This window comes from Bos indicus, chromosome 8 (genome assembly GCF_029378745.1).
Source record: "Bos indicus isolate NIAB-ARS_2022 breed Sahiwal x Tharparkar chromosome 8, NIAB-ARS_B.indTharparkar_mat_pri_1.0, whole genome shotgun sequence".
Taxonomy (NCBI): domain Eukaryota; kingdom Metazoa; phylum Chordata; class Mammalia; order Artiodactyla; family Bovidae; genus Bos; species Bos indicus.
In genome coordinates this window covers 81,260,991-81,280,283 of record NC_091767.1, presented here as the reverse complement: position 1 = coordinate 81,280,283, position 19,293 = coordinate 81,260,991, and the positions used below count along the sequence as shown (strand labels likewise).

The window sequence follows — 19,293 nt, the reverse complement described above, 5'->3', positions numbered from 1 at the left end:
ACCCAAGTTTCTTATATTGCCTGCCTTAGCAGGTGGGTTCCTTACCACTAATGCCACCTGGGAAGCCCATACCTAGGTATATAGTCTCTCATTTGATCCTCACAAACACACATATATGGAGACATTCTACAACTTATAGAGTCAGGTGAATCATTAAAAGAATGAAGGCTTGAGGGGACAGGATCCAGAGCTGCTCAAAGCCACTGACTCCTTCTAATCCTAAGGTCTAAACAGGCTTTTGTTTGTACAGGCAAAAAAGAAGTAGCCCTTGTAAATTAGTCTGGGTTCTGGGTTGTAAATGTGAGAAACACAGCTCAACAACCTTAGGCCAAAAAACAATCAAAGACCCATGGGAAGGGCAGGGCACACAAGTGAACACCAGTTATCTCTTGTATTTCTGCTTCTCTTACTTTCTCTGAGACCCGGTTCCCCTGGTGATTGGAAGCTTAGTCCAATTGCCCTCACATCAGATGCTTCTCACCCTACGCTACTCTTCATTCCAACTGGGAAATCCCAGGGAATGACTTGTGCCAAAAGTTAAATAACAAGATCCCAACGCAGAGGGACCCCTAGGGCAGAGACTGTGAGGGGTACAGGGTGTGCACCCCTGGAGGGAGACAGTGTGAGGTACTGCCTTGGCCTAGGAGGGTTCCTGAGGTCTGAGGAGGATGGGTGACTAGCACTGATCTTCCTCTCAGATCTCGAGTCTCATCTCAGGGGGGTGTCTACAGGACCAGCAGAGGCACCTCTGGGAGCTCACCGAACGGCAGAACACATGGCTGGTGCAGGCAGCATTGGAAAGGTAAATATCTAGATGTGGGCCTATTTCCTTGCAGACACTGGAGGAAGTATTACAGGATAGTAAGATGTACATTTGTTCTTGAGGACAAACACCCTCCCTCTCATCTCTACCTTTAGAGATATAGTACTGGTTACCTTCAACAACGTTGGGCCTTAGACATGGAAGCCAAGGAAGAGGGATTCCCTGCATAAAGAGCCAGCATCTGTATCCTCAAATTGCCTGAAACTATCCAAGCACTGGTAGGCATGAGGCTGAATCCAATTGGATTCCTTTATCTGTCCATTCACTCTCCTCATCCCAACTTCCAGACACCATTATGTAGGGCCTCAGAAAGCCCAGGAAAAACTCAAAGTTTAAAAAAGATAAAATTCAAATAGATGCCGCAGAGATGACCCTTGACCATACAGGAAAGGTCAGAATTGTTCCCAAAGAGGTCTGTCTCCCCAGATACCACTTGATCTGAGAAAGTACTTTGCCTGCCCCCACCCCAACCCTGGGGATCTGGTTACCAGAGCAGGCACAGGGGCACAGGGTCTGGAGACTGGCAGGTTTTCTGGGTCCCATTTCCTGTGGTGGCCTGGGGACCGGGGCCTGAGCCCCCCTACCAGGCAATGTGCCTTGCTGAGCTCTGGGGTCCATAATCTCCTGATTGCTTGCAGCTCTGCAAGGAGATATCAAAGCCAAGAAGAAATGGTTTGAAGCCAAGCAGAGAGGTTGAAAGAACAGGGAAGACAGACTGGGGGTGGAGGGAATCTGGAGGGGTTTGGGGGGAGAGCCTGGGGCGGGGAGGGTTAGGCCAAGGAAGAAGAGAAATCAGAATTAAATGAAAACAGCATTTGTAGCTGGGCCCCTCTCAGTAAAGTCCTGCCATGCATGCATTAACCTTCCACCGATGAAAACAAAATCCAGGGACCTGGTGCCTGCCTGCTGGGGCACATAAAGCTGAGGGGATATAATATCTTCCAGGTGGGTGTGCCCAGAAGCACACAAAGGTGCTTGACAGGTCGTTTAAAGCTGACTGTCAAGGTCAAAACAACACCACCTGCAGGTTAAACTGAAATGTCTTCATCCATCCCCCACCTCTGGGTTCTCTGTTGTTGTTTGTTTTAAACCAAAGCACAGTTTGAGCAGCAGACAAGCCTGACAACTGTTCAAACATATGTATGTGCAACTTATTAGCTTGCAAATGGAGATATCTGGAGGCTAAAAACAAGGCTGGGTGGGTGGGAGAGGACAAGTTAGCTGCTAACTTTGAGGGGCCTGCGCGGTGAATTGCCAGGCTGAAGGCAGCAGGCCTTTTTCTACGGAGCACACTCTTGATGCAATGTTTGGAAATGCTGTTTTGCATTGATGGTGCACAGAGCAGAGGCGGCTATTATGAAAGGAAGGGGCCCCTGCCCTTGAGATCTGTTTATTTTGCAATTAACTAGAGGTAAGAGAGGCCCCTTCTGAACCTCCTGCTTGCAGGCCTAACATTTAAACGCCTACTGCTGCCCAGGTGCCCAAGTACAAGAAAATTGCAGGCTATGATCTAACTCGCCCTTTACATCAAAAAGAAAATATACATGTATGTAAATTACTGAATGAAATTGAGTCACCCCCACTCCTGTTCAAAATAAAACTCAAACCTAATCAAATCAAAGAATGTTAAGGCTCTAAGCCCCTCTGCAGGCAATTCTAAATCAGCCCCTTACTTTTCCAGAGAAGAGACTAGGCTAGGGAGGCCCATTCACCTGCTGGGGATTCCGGCCTGTCGCTGGGCCCAACTCCTGGGGAACACACCTTCCTTATGAGTAATGAACAAGCAGGGGGCATCACCAAGGAATGTCCCCACCATCCTCTCTCTTCAGTCTAACATGCTCACCTGAGAGACGACAGCAGGGTGGAGAGTCTGTGAAAGATTCCCAAGAGATACTTACCTGTCCAGAGTTCCCCCAAAATAACACCTGCAGCCGAATCACCTGGGCAGACATGTTAACATTCCAGATACCAAGATAGCACAAACCCACTGACTCAGAGTTTCCGTGGTGGGGCCCAGGCAGCTGCAGAGATTCTAGGGCAATAGCCAACCCCGTGGTGTGCAGGAAGAAATGTCAGAACTTCCTTTCATCAATGTTTTTTCCTCATCCTCTTAAACTTGCATTTTTGTATGTATTTTATAGCTGTTGTCCTGTCACTAAGTAATGTTTTATAGTATATCCAATATATATATATATTTTTTTTTATAGTATACCTAATATAGTGTGTGTGTGTGTGAAGTTGCTCAGTTGTGTCTGACTCTTTGCGACCCCATGGACTACAGCCTACCAGCTTCCTCCATCCATGGGATTTTCCAGGCAGGAATACTGGAGTGGGTTGCCATTTCCTTCTCCAACCTAATATAGTAACACTGTACTAAATGTATATGACTTATAAATAAATATAAATATATGGAAGGGGTGATTGTTCAAAAATCAATGCATAATCAGAAAGGTGTGGGACCCCCAGCATTAAGTGGTGAGCCTGTCTTCTTCACTGCCCTAAAGCAAGGCCTCAGTTGCCACTGACCACATGAAGGCTGGACTCCACAGCCAGTCATGTCATGGGCTCCAAGATATTTCTTCCCCAGGAATCACTTTCTAAAGTGTGTTTTGAGAAGGTGGTTTCCCTGAGACCCAGAACAGCCCGATGAAATGTGCACTGTACAGGGGATCCCTGAGCAAGGTCTTAGAGGAATATTGCATATTCTGGCCTGGTCTTTGAGAGGCATATACATGCCAGGATATTAAATCAGGATAGTAAAGATATTAAAAGCTTTCTCAGAAGCCCTCCAGTAAAGACTCCCTTTTTACTTTGTTTAATCCACTCATTTCCTAAACTAATTAACCCACAGTTCCTTTTCCCACATTATTAACATTCCACCAAACTTTAGTCTTCTTGGAACCTAGGTAGAAAATCTTGATTTAGGCTAAAGATTTCATATTTCCTGGAGCCAGAGAATCGTCTGCATTCATCACACCTGTCCATTGACATGAGTCTGCTGAATGAATCCTGGCTTTGCCCATCCATCCCTTTCCAACTGCCAGCTTTCAGTAAGATGTTCAGAAATCGCACATGGCTGATAAAAGCCAGAAACTGCAGCTGACTCAGTCTGAGAGTAGATGCTTGGGCTCTCAGAAGAGACTGACTTGAAAACTGTGCTGTGCCACGCTTAGTCGTCTGCTTAGTGGTGTCCAACTCTTTGCGACCCCATGGACCATAGCCCTCCAGGCTCCTCTGTCCATGGGGATTCTCCAGGCAACAATACTGGAACAGTTTGCCATGCCCTCCTCCAGGGGATCTTCTCAACCCAGCAATGGAACCCTTGTCTCCCACACTGCAGACCGATTCTTTACCATCTGAGCCACCAGGGAAGCCCAAGAATACTAGAGTGGGTAGCCTATCCCTTCTCAAGGGGATCTTCCTTACCCAGGAATTGAACTGGGGTCTCCTGCATTGCAGGTGGATTCTTTACCAGCTGAGCTACCAGGGAAGCCCAACTCGAACACAAGGGTCTTCCAACCACAGTCCCCATATCTCAGCAGGCTGGTCTCTAAGAAACAAAGGCCTGGTAGTGGGTGTCCAGGCTTACAAGAGCACCCCCAGTTCCTTGGCCAACCTAAGTTTTGGCCGGGGAACCCAAGTATCACTCACACTATCTTGAAATGGAATTCCAAGGTTTCCATTTGATGGTAAAGAGGGGAAGTGGTCATTTTCAGCACACTGACTGGGAACATGAAGGGCAGATTTGGTATTCCGTCTTTCCGGAACAATGTCTAGACTTTCTGAGGAGTCACCTCTATAAATAGCACAGTTAGTTAACCAAGAAATAAAACATTTCTACTTCAAGCTACTTCGAGCTCCACTCTGGGGTTAAATCAGGGTGGATTTTTGCAATGTACTCACAAATCCCATGAAGTAATCAGTTTTGGTTTTTTTTTAAGTAATACATCTTTAAAGGTGAGCTTCCTCACATCTTTGGCCTTTTAAAGTTACTGCTTCTTTTGAGGAAAAAGTAGCTGGGATATTCTTCCAATTACATTTTAGTGGGGAGTAAAGTGACAAGGAAATCTCTGGCCCGCTTTATGCAAACAGGCCTACAGGGCTTGGACATGGTGGGTTCCAGCTGCACAATGGCTGTAGTACGACATAGGCAATGTTCCCTTGAGCAGGACTATTCATATACTGCGCTTTGCTTGAGAACTATTTCCCGAGTTGGTGCTTTCCTCCAAAGGAGTCTAGCCTTAAGAGAAATACACACACCGCTCCACGCCAAAGCACAGACACAACACAGTCCAGAGGCCGGGAGCGCGTGCTCACCCCGTGGAGTGGCTTCAGGAGTGAGAACGCACACGACTGGGAATAGTCCAACTCAGACAACTCTGCACATTCAACCTCATGCTTCTTTTTCACCCACAGTGTATATTCTATTCAGTAATGATGCTTCTGTAGAGAAATAACCAAGGGGAGGAACAAAAAAGTATGAGCCGTTTCTTTGCAATGGAAAAATGGAAAAGCCTGGCTTGACTGGCCATTTCAGGCTCAAGGGCTGGAAGAGATTAGGGGCCTATGATGACATCAATAGAGAGAGAAGATTACAAATGTAGGTAGAGGGGTGATTGCTTCAGGAAGGCCTTTCAAAGGCCTGACAACTTCTCTTGAAGGATGACCCCAGTGGTGCTCTCAGAGGTAAGACTGTCAGTCTATGCGTGTGGAGGACAGTTCAAAGAAAACAAAACACTTAAGCATAATCTTTCAGAGGGTGAGGAATCATGGCATAATGATGATAAAATGCTACTTCTGGATCTGACAAGCAGCACAGCTGTTTGATGGCAAGAAGATTCTGGCTAAGCCAAAAGCTGTGAGCTTGCTCTGCCTGTTGTTCCTCTGTAGAGAGAATCTGGCCCCAACACACACACGTGATCCAGGAATTTGCCTGGTACCCAGATTCTAAGGCTGCCTCAAAACAAGCCCATAGTGAATGCTGATTTTCAAGTAGACTCCAAGACACTATGATTCTATAGGGGGACCTTGAAGCAAATATATATATTTATAAATATAAATAATATATATATATTTATAAATATAAATATATATATATAGAGAGAGAGAGAGAGAGAGAGAGAGAGTGTGTGTGTTACGGATGAGTCTTGCCTCAGTCTGAACCCCAGGCTCTGAGGGCCATCCCAGGGTAAGGCCCTGTTACCTCTGTCTCTGATTTTCCAGCTCTAAGTGACTAGGGGACATCATATATGGTCCTGTACCTGTGCTGTAAAGAATGGGGCAAATGCACACCTTCTCCCTCCTGCCTCTTTCACTACAAACTGATTATGTCAAAACTATCCAGATAATCACAGTCAAGGGCTTCCAGAGTCCCAGAAGAACACTGCCTTATGAATACCCATTTCTATTTCAAGAAAGAAAAATGAAAGAAACAGAACGCATTAGAAGGGGAAAGCCCTTCTCTGTAAGGTAGGAGTAAAATAAACAATTTTCTCAAGAAGAAAAATAGAATCTCATCCCACCTCCCAGGGGACACATGGATACACGTGTATGACTGATTCATGTTGTACAGCAGAAACCAACACAACGCTATTAAGCAATTATCCTCTACTTAAAAATAAATTAATTAAAAACAGAAAAAAGGAAGAAGAAAAGCAGAAATAGAAAACAAAGTGGAGAAATAAAGCAACAAAGGGAAAGCATTTGAGGGGGACTGAGCCCCCTTGTGTAGACCCATGGACCTTGCTACCCACGATACACTCTGTTCATTGCTCCAGTGAACGGCAGGGGTGCCAGTAAACAAAGGATTAAAATTTTATAGGAAGAAAGGAAGGTATGAGCTGCTTTCTATCATTCACACCCACTTGTTTGTAAAAGCAGAAGAGTTATACAGGAAAACGGGGGAAAGACGTGCTCCTTTAAAATATTTTTTAAAACAATCCATGCAGAAAGAAGTTTAAGAATTTATTAAAGTCTGGGAAACAAATGGTGACAATAACAAAGAATTAAAACTCACACATAGACCCCCAAATCCACAGCACATCAGAGAGAGCAGATGAGCTGGAAACCTTGGTGAGCTGAAAGGTGCACTAATTTAGGGCTTGAAATCCGGTTCCCCAAGGGAAGAGTCACTATGGTTGCATCCTGCCTTGAAATCAAGGGTCACAAGTCCCTGAAATTTATCGGAGGGTTGTTTAAAAGTATGGCAGTTTTTAGTTCAGGGGATTCAAAAATTCAACTGGAAGCTAACAAGGAACAAGTAAAGAAAAACTCCCCAAACTGTGAAACCTTGCTACTTAAGATAATGACAAAAATTTATGACTGCTTCCTTCCCCAATAGAAAGGAGCACAATTAGAAGGCTGAAAACAACAGGCCCTTTGTACCAGCACGTTATGGTTTGCTTCTTCTATTACACATTGGCTGGGAGATAAGAATAAACAGGACAACACCCTGTCTAACCCCAGGAGGAGGGGGTGGAGGGAGAGCCGGTTACATTCATTCTTGGGCATGTTTGTGCACACCGTTTATTCGCAAATTGAGGTACTTAAGAAAATTGGGTATGCAACAGTCAGGAACTAGCATAAGCATTCAGAAGCCTTTTATTGCACAATCAAATCTTTTAAGAACAAGCCACGTGTAATAGGGAGCTTTATCATTTTTCTCTGCTCTGAAGTGCACTGAAGATATTTCAGTAATTGATAATTATTTCTCTGTGCTCTTTACTTATCAGTCCTATTTTTGTCCAGTCTTTGAAAACCTTAAAAATTAGGCTGAGAAAACATGTAAGTAGTGCCTCCCTCCCTGTGATCTGTTTCGTCAAAAAAGAGCTTGCAAGGAATCAGCAAGCAGCTGCTGGGGCGCGTTGAGTGCTCTGATGCCTTCTCTGTGGGGAACTCTGCTCAAGAACAGCAGGTACTAAAGCAAGTCAGGTTCCAAGCAGTTGGTCATGAGCCGCCAGAGCACCACTGGTCCCCAGAAAAGATGTGCCCTCCCTGGCAACTCGCTCTCCATATACAGGACTGCCTGGAACCATGGATCTCTGCTCAAGCTCTGCCCTTTCTTAGCGGCTCTTCCTCACTCTCCTCACATGGGTTACAGGTGGCTCAGGTGACCGAAGCCCTGCTGGACTCTGGCATTTCCTGGTGCCCAAAGTATGTCTAAGGGAAGCCATGCTAGCCACACTGGCCTTCTTTCTGCTCCTCCAGCCCATTACAATGGTTCCCAGCTTGGGGCCTTCGGACTTGAACATTCCTCAGTCTGAGTTGCTTTTCCACCAGATTATCACACGGCTGGCTCCTTACCATTCTTCAGTTTCATTCTTTAAAGAAGCTTTTCCCTCCTCACCCTAACAATGCTTCTGGTCCCCAGTTATTCTGTCACTTACTTGGCTTTATTTTCTTCATAATACACAACTTTAAAAAAAATGTGTTTTCTTTTATTTGTATTGTCTTCAATTTCTTTCAACTTAAAAAAAATCTTTTTAATGTATTTGTTTTTTAATTGAAGGATAATCACTTTACAGAATTGTGTTTGTTTCTGCCAAACATCAACATGAATCAGCCATAGGTATACATATGTCCCCTTCCTCTTGCACAGTACACATCTTAATTATTTGTTTTTATGCATACTATTTTCTCCCCTGACTAGAATGTAACTCCCATGATGATGGAGATCTCATCAACCTCTTTCATGCCGGTAGACTCAGCATCTTAAATCCTACCTGGCACACAGTATGTGCTTCATAGAGCTTTATGAATGAATAAATGAATAAACAAGCAAATAAACTCATGAACAAGACTATCTGGTACAGAACCAGTGGGGAAAAGGTCAAAGCAGAATTTGTCACCTATCATCAATCACTCTGCTTCCATTTTTTTTTTTTTTTCCCAGTATTTCAAGAGAGACCGGGGGTGAATGGTCTACATGTGAGCGGTGGAGTGGGGAAGTACAGCCTCTAGGAGATGGCTTTTTCATTTGATGCTCTAAACATAAAACCACTCTGAAATGATAAGCAGAAGATCCTTCAAAATCAAACAGAGGAGGGGAAAAAAAAGAACGTATTTGGAAGTCAGCAAGGTAGTTCTGCCAACCTAATTACAACCTGGGACATGTAATTGTGAACTGCTGAAAGACAAATGGTGAAGCTAAGCGTTTATTATAAACATCCACAGAGGTAAGACAGAGGTGTTAATTTTGAGGCAACTGTCATAAATCTGATTCCAGGATATTATTCCATTAACATTATTATTATTATAACAAAGAGTGTAAGCAGGATGACGCATTCCTTTCATGTATTTCTCAATACCTAGGAAATTAGGCTTACTAGTCAATACCCAGCTGAGACATTTGAGAAAACACAAGGCACAATGAAAAATGGCAGAATGCTAATTATGCCAACAAGAAGAGAGTTGTTCTATACACTACAGACTCATTTAAAATGCATTCTTATCTTCATTTAGACACCACAGTACTCAACCCAAGAAAGGTGCACTCCAGGGCTCCTTATATGGCAGATTCCGCCTTCATAGGAAAGCAAAAGTAAAATGAAACAAAACAGCAAGCCCCCACTTCCTGAACGAGAAAAGAATGGGAATATGACTGTCAATGGTGTCTTAGAGGCGAATAGTCGTTTTTCTCAAAGCCAGAATAACATGAAAGTATCTCTCCTCTGGAACAGTGATTCAGAAAAGGGGGAGGAGTTAATATGTTACAGGTCCTGTTATATTAAACAGTAATAAAACTCATGAAGTGCAATACTGATAAATGTTCTACTTTTACTGCTATGTTTGAAAAGCACTCCAAATTCTGAAATGTTGTGTATTATTTACTTCCTTATAAATTGATTTGTCATTATCATACATTTAAATTATACAAATGTGTTTTTTTTTTTATCCATACTGAAATACCAAAATCAGGCTAAAAAACAGACTCGGAGAGGAAAATTTTATTCATACAAATTATGATATGTAAAATATAAAATACAGGGAAATCATTATGGATATCATCCAAAAGTTTTAAACACTTTTTAAAATGGTTATTAATAATTTATTCATTTTAGTTCATGTGGGACTGTTTAAAGTCATCTAGCAAACAAGAATACGAAATTAGTATAAAATGTTATTCGTTAAGATTAAGACCGAGTCACTAAAGAAGTCCAGAGGTATGGAATTTATGATCTTGCATACATGTTTATAAAATGTGGACTCAGGAAAGAACCATTTAATTTATCAAGAAATCCTTTGATCTCCAGTGCATTACAACTAATAGAACAATGGCAAATTTCAGTGGAGATGTCTTTTGGAATGGCTCCTACTAGACTTGAGATTTCTCTACTCCTATTTAGGGTACAGAATTGACCTGCAAGACTGTCATTTTTGTTCCAGTTTGTTTCACACAGCCCCAAGCAAAGCCTTGGCCATAAATAAGGCAACGGGGCCCCAGGAGCCAGCTGAGTCATAAACCCTACTCGGCCACATGTGGCTCAAGGTGTTGGGATCCCGAGAGAGTCAAGCCAAGCAAGTGGAATCAATTTAGGTCAGAGTTAGGAAAAACAGTGTCTCCCCACCCCCAACTGGCAGTGTAAGACACCACAATCCCCCCTCCACTGTTCAAATACAGGGAGTGGTAACTAAGCCCAGGAAAACATCTAGACCAGGGCAGACTATTTCCACAGTCTAAAAAGAAGGAAAAAAATGATATTTGACAACCAACCACAAATTTTTAAATGTACGGTTCTCCTGTTTTTGAGCATAAAAGCAGTCTTGTTTCTACTCAGTTATTATCACCATCACAGCTTTTGACATTTGTACCCAGTACCATTTGGCCATAGGATACTTAGGCTTATTACTTTAAAGAAACAGATTTAAGCATGTTTAAATCAATTTAATACTGCAAAAAGCAGCAAACACACAGCCTACCTGCCTGGGCAGGCAAACTTAAAAAGAAAAGCTTTATAGATTGGCCTACAGGTCAACAAATTCTGGTTTTGGCAGACTGATGTCAGGAAGGAGTTGTAGAAAATAAGTTTCTCTGTATGAAAACTACTTGGCCTCTGGTTCCCTCAGGTCAGAACTTGGAACTGTTAGCAAACATGCCCTGAAAAACTGCAACTCTCATAAAGTGCTAAAAACTTCCAAATAAATGTAGTCCCTCAAAACTGTGTACAAATAAGAAACATTTAATGAACAACCCTTCCTTTGCCAATAATTCCACTCAAATTAAGTCCAGCAGACTCTTCAAAGGGACCAAGGAAGCCCCCTTGTTAAGACAAATTCTATATATAGACAGCTGAGACAATTACATGAGGCACATAACCAAATACATATAATTATCCTAGTTTTTACATTCCCATTATCTTCATGAATATAGGATAAAAAACAGTCTAAATGACCTTCTCAGACCTCCTCAAGGATTAAGACTAGCCAGCTAGCTTTTTAAAAGTATACGTGTGTAGTACAGATCAAAGGCAAATGTTCTGGTCAGTTCTTTTCTACTCATGGGTTTTACTAAGAATGTGTGCAGCTTTCAGGGAAAACACCACAAATGACAGCTGTTCAAAAGCATGGAAATTAATTGGCAGCAGGAATTTCCTTGACTAATAGGGAAAAACTTAGAGTCACATGTTTTGATGAGCTTATTTTTCCCATCCTTAGTCAAGCATATTCACTTGTTAATGATTAAGATTTTCAAACAGAAATATAACCAAGAAAAGCCTGAGTACATAACCAAGTAAAATGCTGAGTGAAACACAGCTCCCTATTACTGAATGAACAACAGCATTAATGAATGGATTTTAGGCATAAATTACACACAGGGAAAGGTCCAACATGCAGGTCTTGATTTTCCATACGAACTAAATTGGGATGACAATAAGAATAATACAGTATATTTATTATATTAAAAAATAGTAGCAAGACAAGTGACCCCCCTGAACCTCCCCTAGTAAGCCATCTGCTCTGAGCTGTTTTTCTAGCAGTGGTGATAGATTTACACTGATCCATCCACAGTCTCTCTGACACAGGGGCTCTCAAGTCGTTGCCCTTGTGACCAGTGGTGAGAATGGATGAGACAGCTGGACAGGATTACGCGGCAGCCTGTGCCCTAGAACCAAGTTGTGTTGACTCTGCCCAGAGCTATGACCTTGGGCTCACTAGCATTATGCTCTTACCGCCTAAGCTAACTAGCCACTGATTAGCCATGATCCAGCATACGCCACTCTGGGAGCACAATGTGTTCTCAATCACAGCAACAATGTGAGTTGTTATTTTCAAGGCAACTGAACTGAGCCCATGACATGCAAAGGCTCATGCATGGTGGAGTGTGAGATGGCCCTTCCAATCTATCAAATGACTGCTCTGACAGCTCAGAGAAAGCAAGAAATAATCAAAGAATTTCCAGGAATCTCCCTGGTGGTCCAGTGGTTAAGACTCTGTGCTTCCACTGCAGGGGGTGCGGGTTCAATCCCTGGTCTGAGAACTAAGATCCTGCATGCCACACGTGCCAAAATTTAGAAGAAAAAAAAAAAAAATTCCAAAGCATGTTCTCCAGCCACCACAACAGAATAACATACCTGGCCATCCCTAGACTTGAAAAGTTGGCAGGGACAATGAGTATATCCAGCCTGGAGAATGGGTGTGTTCCCAGGACAGAGTGTGCTGCAGAGAGGCAAGGAGGGATTAGCGGCAGAAGGGTCTCCTGGCAGGCACCCTTCAGACACGCTGGAGCAAAGACCCGATGAGGAATGATCTTCTGGGTGGTGGCAGAAGCCTTCTGGAAGCGGCAGGGGTATTCCATGTGACCACAAACGCCAATATACCTGGGAGCAACATGAAATAAATAGATGCACTTTATGGTAAATTAGGTTTATTCCTCTTTCCATGGAGATGAGGTACTTATACAGACATAGACAACTTCCAGGAGACAGTGGTTCTAATGGACTCATAAGCAAAATAGTTCATGTGAGTTCTTGTCTTGTTTATTTCTATAGAGTGGTAAAAAAATTACAGGTCAAAACACTTATCAAAGTGCTGAATTGATTATCTTCAATCTAAGCTAAGTGGAAGTAGTAAAATCTTGTTTTAGAATAAACAGAATCTCTAAGATTCAAAACAACAAAACAATCCCCCAGCAAAATAAAAAGCAATTCCTATCCTTAGAAATGTGCTTTTCAAATGTCACTATGGGAAAAATCTTCTCCAGTTCAGAATAATTTGCAATTTAGAAAGGCAGGAACAGTGCAACCAAATTAAAGATCCCGCTCTGAAATGTCCTAGAATAAAAGATGTAGACTCGGTGATGTATCCTGTGAAACAAATCACAATGCCATTTCGAGATTTTCAAAAGAATATAATCCATTTTATTGAAAAGTAACCTACAATAACTGTTCTTTATGAAGGCCCTCAAAAGTTTTGCTGTTAAGGAATACAGGAGCACTTTGATACAACACTTTCCCCAATCCACTTTCAATACAAATTTAACTGAATCAACCTTTTAAGGAAACAGATCAGAGCCCGGCCCACACCATCTCACCACTGTGGCAAAGGTGGAGCCGGAAAAGAATTCCTAGAACCTGACTCAGAGGCCTCAAGAGAACGTATCTACCCAAAGAAACCAACATCAAAGGAAACTATTTTTTCACCTGCTAACACAGCCTTTATTCAAACAGAATGGGAAGTCCCTCTAATTTGATACTGCAAATTATAATTCTAACTGTAGGTACTTCTTCACAATGAATATTGAAACACCTTAAAATGTTGGCACATCCCAATATGAGCAGACTACACCAATAACTCCTTTCCACGTGCTTAAAGTGCCGTTCACCCATCCGAGGCTAGCACTGCCCAAGAAGATCCCCACCGCCATGGAGATAAGCCTCACCTCTGCCAGCCTGGGACACAGAACACAGCTTCCTGCACCAATGATATTTTACCACAGGTTAGGGTAAGAGAAGTGGGTGGAGACTCATAAAAACTTCTGAGAGGATAAAGTGACAGGAAGAACTTCATTATTATTGAACATTAGTCAAAGTCTCTGGATTAATAACCTTGCTTTACAGACAGAGTAGAAATGCCTTCTGGTAAACATCTAACTGAAAAGGCTGCAACTGTCCACCTAATAACAAATACTGTGTTGGTACATCAATTCAATCAAAAGTTAGAGAATAGTTTGGGGTAGCCAAAGGTACACCCCCAAAAGCTACTTTGTTAAAAAGAAAAAAGGGGTGAGTTAAATTTTCTCTGGACAGGAATGACACTAGCCAAGGTAATGAAAGTCATCCCAGTTGTGTGAATTACCACTGTTTTTCATAATCAAAGCCTGAGAGAATGTGCAGGACTTTAAGGCAATCTAGCTATAATCAAACTAAGTGAGACCAGAAGACTCCCAATAAAAATGGAAACGGCATCAGGGAAGCCACACATGTGTTCCTGTTGAGGGGCGGGGGCGGATCAGGAAATCAAGGCTTCAGAGGCTGGTCTCAGGCTGGCTAGCTGACCTGAGTCAGGCAACTCAGTATCTGGGGCCTCTTTTTCCTAATCTCTAACACTCTCTCACACAAGTGGCTGCTGGGGGAGGGGAGGAGTTGATTGGAAGGGGATGTGAGGGAACTCAGGGGGTTGATAGAAGTTCTCTGTCTGGTTTAGGGCACATAGAATCATCAAAAGCTCATCAGGCCAAACACTTAGAATCCGTGCACTTTGTTGTATGTTAATTATGCTTTAATTAAAAACAGAGAATCTAAAACAGTTTCTAAGATTTCTTCTGGCACTGCGATTCCATGACAACCCACCACCACAGGAGCCCCTTTCACGCATCAGCCATGTTCCTGAAATGGTGAGGTGATACTGTACTTTTATAAGGTCATGAATGGTCTCCCACAGAAGCAATATTAACCCAATGATGCCATATCTTCCTTTCACACTAACCGTCAGTTATTAATCTCTGTGTATGTGCCTGCTGCAATACATTCTCAATATCACCAACAAATCAAGAATTTGTAAATACCAGTTCATTGTGTCCAGACTTGTATCAGAGTAAATATTTTAATAGCACATATTATTAATAACATCTGATGGTTAATTAATAAATAATTTGTGTTATTAAGTAAGAATAATAAGCAATAATAAGTCCTACCGCAACTGCTATTGAACATTGAGTAGGTGCCAAGCACTGTTCTGAACACTTTATATGCATCATCCCAACTAATGCACACTACATTCTGAAGGGTAAGAGCTATTCTTTTCATCACACTGGGTCATAAGCTCCTCTCTGCTGACCCTTCTGCTCCACATACTTCATGATTCTTCTTGAGTAAAGAGGATCCTGGATTTTTCTCAAAGCTGAGTTTAGCTGGTCTGTGGTTCTCTGGCTTCCTACTCTTCCTTGTATTGATAGTATTAGTGCCCATTAATGTTGCCAGGAGTGGGAAGAACTAGTGAAATATATGTTAGACTGGTAAATGATGGGAAGCTGATCACTGGTTCCCTCTCACACAACTGCTAGGCTAAAATTATTTTATAAGAGGTCTTTCCAAAGAGTAAGAATGACCATGTTTTACTCATAATCACAAAAGTGAAAACTGTCAAGAAGCTCTTCTTCAGGCCAATCTCTTGTTTCAAGAAGGTCCTGTACTAAAACCACTTGACACAAATGTTTTCCTACCACAGGTTCAAAGGGATTGCTAGAAAAGTCTCCCTTGGAAAGCGTACCCTTTACTGCTCACAATCCCCTTCCTCAGTTCAACCTGACAACTTAGTAAATATTTCCAGTATCTTTGCTCTATTCAAGGCACCTCAAAGGATGCTGCTATGTACACACGTATGAATAAATTTCCAACCCTATCTTTGAGGAGCTTACAGTTTTCTTGGGAGAAAAAAAAAAGTTTTAATTCTGAAAGTTACAGTGACATAGGTTACACAATTTATTAACATATTTTAGCAAGCAGCTTAGATGCTTGCTTACCATAAAAATCACAAGTGTTCAAAATGCCACCACCAGCCCCCAGCGAATTGTCGACAGTGATGTTAACATAAACTGCGATGTAGGAGTGTCTGGAAGCTGGATGCATTTTCTCAGGGCATTTAGTGCACTGCAGAGAAAACTGAAATGTGTACAGTAAGAGACAGAAAGCTGAAATATCTTGAGAGAGCAAGGGCTGGAGAAACCAAACCAAGCCAGGAAGATATGAAAAGGTTTGCTCATAGTGAAGGATGTAATGGAAATTGGCATTTTTCCTATGATTTATATATATTTATAATTTACATATTATAAATATATAATATATTATACATATTATGTGGGTGTGTGTGTGAGTTGCTCTGTCGTGTCTGACTCTTTTGCGACCCCATGGACTGTAGCCCACCAGGCTCCTCTGTCCATGGAACTTTTCAGGCAAGGATACTGGAGGGGTTGCCATTTCCTTCTCCATGGGATCTTCCTGACCCAGGGATCGAACCCAGATCTCCTGCATTGCAGGCAGATTCTTTACTGTCTGAGCTACTAGGGAAACCCTATATATATATATATATATATATATATATGTAATTCCTTCTTTTCCAGACTCTCAGAGATAGAAACAGGATTTATCCTCCAAGGTCCACAAGGGAATTTTCATCACCTTTGCAGCTCTAAAGAAGACCTCTTCCTGCACCAAGTCGTCCCTTCTTTAGGATGAACAGCCTCAATGCCTTTTCTTCTTCGTGTTGCCTGCCTTCCTTGCATTTAATCATTTTTGTTGAGTCCTCTGGACTTTATCCAAGTTTCCATGTTGTGCTTAAACTGAATGGCCCCCAAGTGAAGACAATATTTTAACAAAGGCCTTGAGAGGTTAAACATAACACAAAAATTCCCCTGTGGCTGGAGAAGATTATACTGCAGCCAAATAAAATTGATAAACTTTCAGAAGTTTACCTAAGTGCCTTTTAACTAATGCATTTGCTCACCTAGAATGGGCTAGAGCATGCATGGAGCTGGAGCTGGAAGAGGGAACATTCCTCACATAATTTAGGCCACATGAACAGTGATCAAAAGTTCAGTGACCAATACTTTGGCTAAGTCTCTGAGACCCAGATGAAATTTCAGGCAAATGCAAGCCTGTGGTGTATAAAGCCCCTGTAAAAGTTACATTTACAGGAGTTGAACTGGTGGTCTTGGGAAGGTTTGAAATAGAAAGGGTAGGGTGGTGGAGGGGGCGGAGATGCTGAGGGAGGCAAGGGGACCAGATGTGAATATAACCAAAAACACCACTGTAGTTGGCACTTTAGAGCACCTTTGCTGGCAAACTTAGCATGGAGCCAAAGATTTAATGGATAAAAACACAAAGCCACCCTTTGATGACTAAAGACAGCACACATGGAGCACGCAGCCAGGGAAGGATTAAGCAAATGTAAGCTATTATTTTATCAGCAGTACATTTCTGATGGACAAGCACAGTGATAAATGGAGGGAAAACTTAGTCATAGCATGTCAGACACAGAGGGAGCGTGGGAGGGACTCCATTCCACAGGCCTGTGTTTCCATACAAGGACGTGCTTCCCCAGAGTGGCAACTCTGACCTCTCTCCACAGCTGATGGGGTTGGCTTGCCACTTTGGGCTTTCTCTTTTTCCATCTGCTTGCCCACAGAGGGGTTACTTTTTGGCTGTTCGGCAATCTGTGTGCATCTGTCTTGTGGAGGCTGGCAGAGGTCCACCTGGGTGGGTGACTGGGTGGGTAAGTAAATTTGTGTAATTTGGAAATGAAGTATTAGAATGTCCACTGAGACTATGAACCTGAGCACTCCCTCAGTCCAGCTTCTGTCAACAATAAAAGCTTTATTTTGCTTTCCTTCTGTCTGTTTCTAAATTGGTTCTAAACTCAGGAGGACAAAAGGGGAATCAAAATTACCCCTTCCCCTAAACCCCAAGAGGAATTTCAGATATCATCTCTTTCCAGAATCTCCACTTGATCTGTCCATATCCTGCTCCCATCACAACTATAGATGCAAGAAGAGTGAAAAGCCACTGCAGTTACTTCTGGGCAGCAGAGAGCAATGACCGCTGCCCACTCTCCTCCTGTGTGTCTCTGGGAATATGGCTGCTGCTGCTGCTGCTGCTGCTAAGTCACGTCAGTCGTGTCCGACTCTGTGCAACCCCATAGATGGCAGCCCAACAGGCTCCTCTGTCCCTGGGATTCTCCAGGCAAGAATACTGGAGTGGGTTGCCATTTCCTTCTCCGGAGAATATGGCTAGAAGGACAAAATAACAAAGTTCTATCTTTGCTTTCTCCTTGTTTCCTAGGGCACACATTTCCTGATGCACACCTCCCCTAAGAGTCAATGAGCCCTCAGGGTGTAGATGAAGAGCACAGTGATTCTTCACCACAAAGAATCTGAGAATCCTGAACAAAGACTTTCTTCTACAGAGAAGGGAAGTATGGCCTGCCCAAAGAGACATAATCAATAGAAATGGCTCCTTCAGCTTCAAAGGCAATGCTCTCAACTTCTGTTTTCTGTTCTAACATGATAGATTCCAATCAATGACAGTGGGAAGGTAGATCAGACTCCAGGTGAGGTGTGGATGTTACATGTAGCCTTTAAAAGTCCTCAGGCAAGGTTCTGAATCACCTCTCTAGGGGGTCAAGCTGAGATGTGAATCCATGTATTGTAACTCAATAGGGATATGGACATGAAGTTGCCGTCTGAAGCTTCTGTATCTTTATGTGAAAAAAGGAGATAATAAAGCCTATCAATCTAATAGGCTTATCCTCAGGACTAACTGAGATGACATTTACATCAAGACCCTCTCTGACTGCAACACCCCGTGGCTTCTGTATCATTAAGGCTAGGCTAAGATATGCTGCAGTAACAAATAACCCTGGTGTTTCAGTGCTTAATGGAAAAAAGGTTATTTGTCAGTCATACCAAGTGTGCTGTAAATCCAAGTAATTCTCCAGGGCACCTGTCCTCCACGCTCAGAAATCTGGGCTTCATGAACCTGCAGAGTGAGGCCTACTCTGCGATCTCAGTAACAGAGGAAGAGAGGACCAGAGGGCAGCACAGGCAATTAAATGTTCCCATGTGAAAGTAAGACATGTCATTTCCATCCACAATGTTCTTCCCTCAAGAGTACATAAATAAAGCCCAATAAACAATCTAGGATCCTCTATAGAGCTCAGGGCAGACAGTCCTGACAGACAAGTTACTGAGCAGATAGTAGAAATTTCTTCCCTCCCTCCAAAAAGCAAATGCGGGCAATAAGTCATGCCTATGTTAATAGAGGCCTCAGTGGCTTTATCTCCAAAGGGTACTGACTACTATTGTCACTGTGGTAAGAATGAAAGAAACATAGCAAAATAAAACCCAAACAAGAGGAATTTCACTAAGAGCATATCTTAGTTGGTTTTCAAGGATGAAATGAGCATCTGTATCATTGCTCTTCACTGAAAGGTACTGACTTAGTGACTTTGTGTCTATAGGAAAAAAAGGTTAAACTGAG

At 42.6% G+C, this 19,293-nt stretch overlaps 1 protein-coding gene across 19 annotated transcripts in view; it reads right to left on the bottom strand.

Moving 5' to 3' along the window:
- Positions 1-19,293, bottom strand: part of AOPEP (aminopeptidase O (putative)) — a 422,437-nt gene that overhangs the window by 296,588 nt on the left and 106,556 nt on the right. For 17 of the 19 annotated variants that reach the window (XR_011567945.1, XR_011567946.1, XM_070794246.1 and 14 more), the window contains one exon: positions 12,394-12,639. The exons of the other annotated variants lie outside the window; for them this stretch is intronic. Coding sequence is in view for 15 of the 17 variants with exons in the window: in XM_070794246.1 (XP_070650347.1) it covers positions 12,394-12,639 (246 nt within the window). In the remaining 2 variants the exon portion in view is untranslated. The remainder of the gene's footprint in view (positions 1-12,393; positions 12,640-19,293) is intronic. 19 annotated transcript variants of the gene reach the window in all.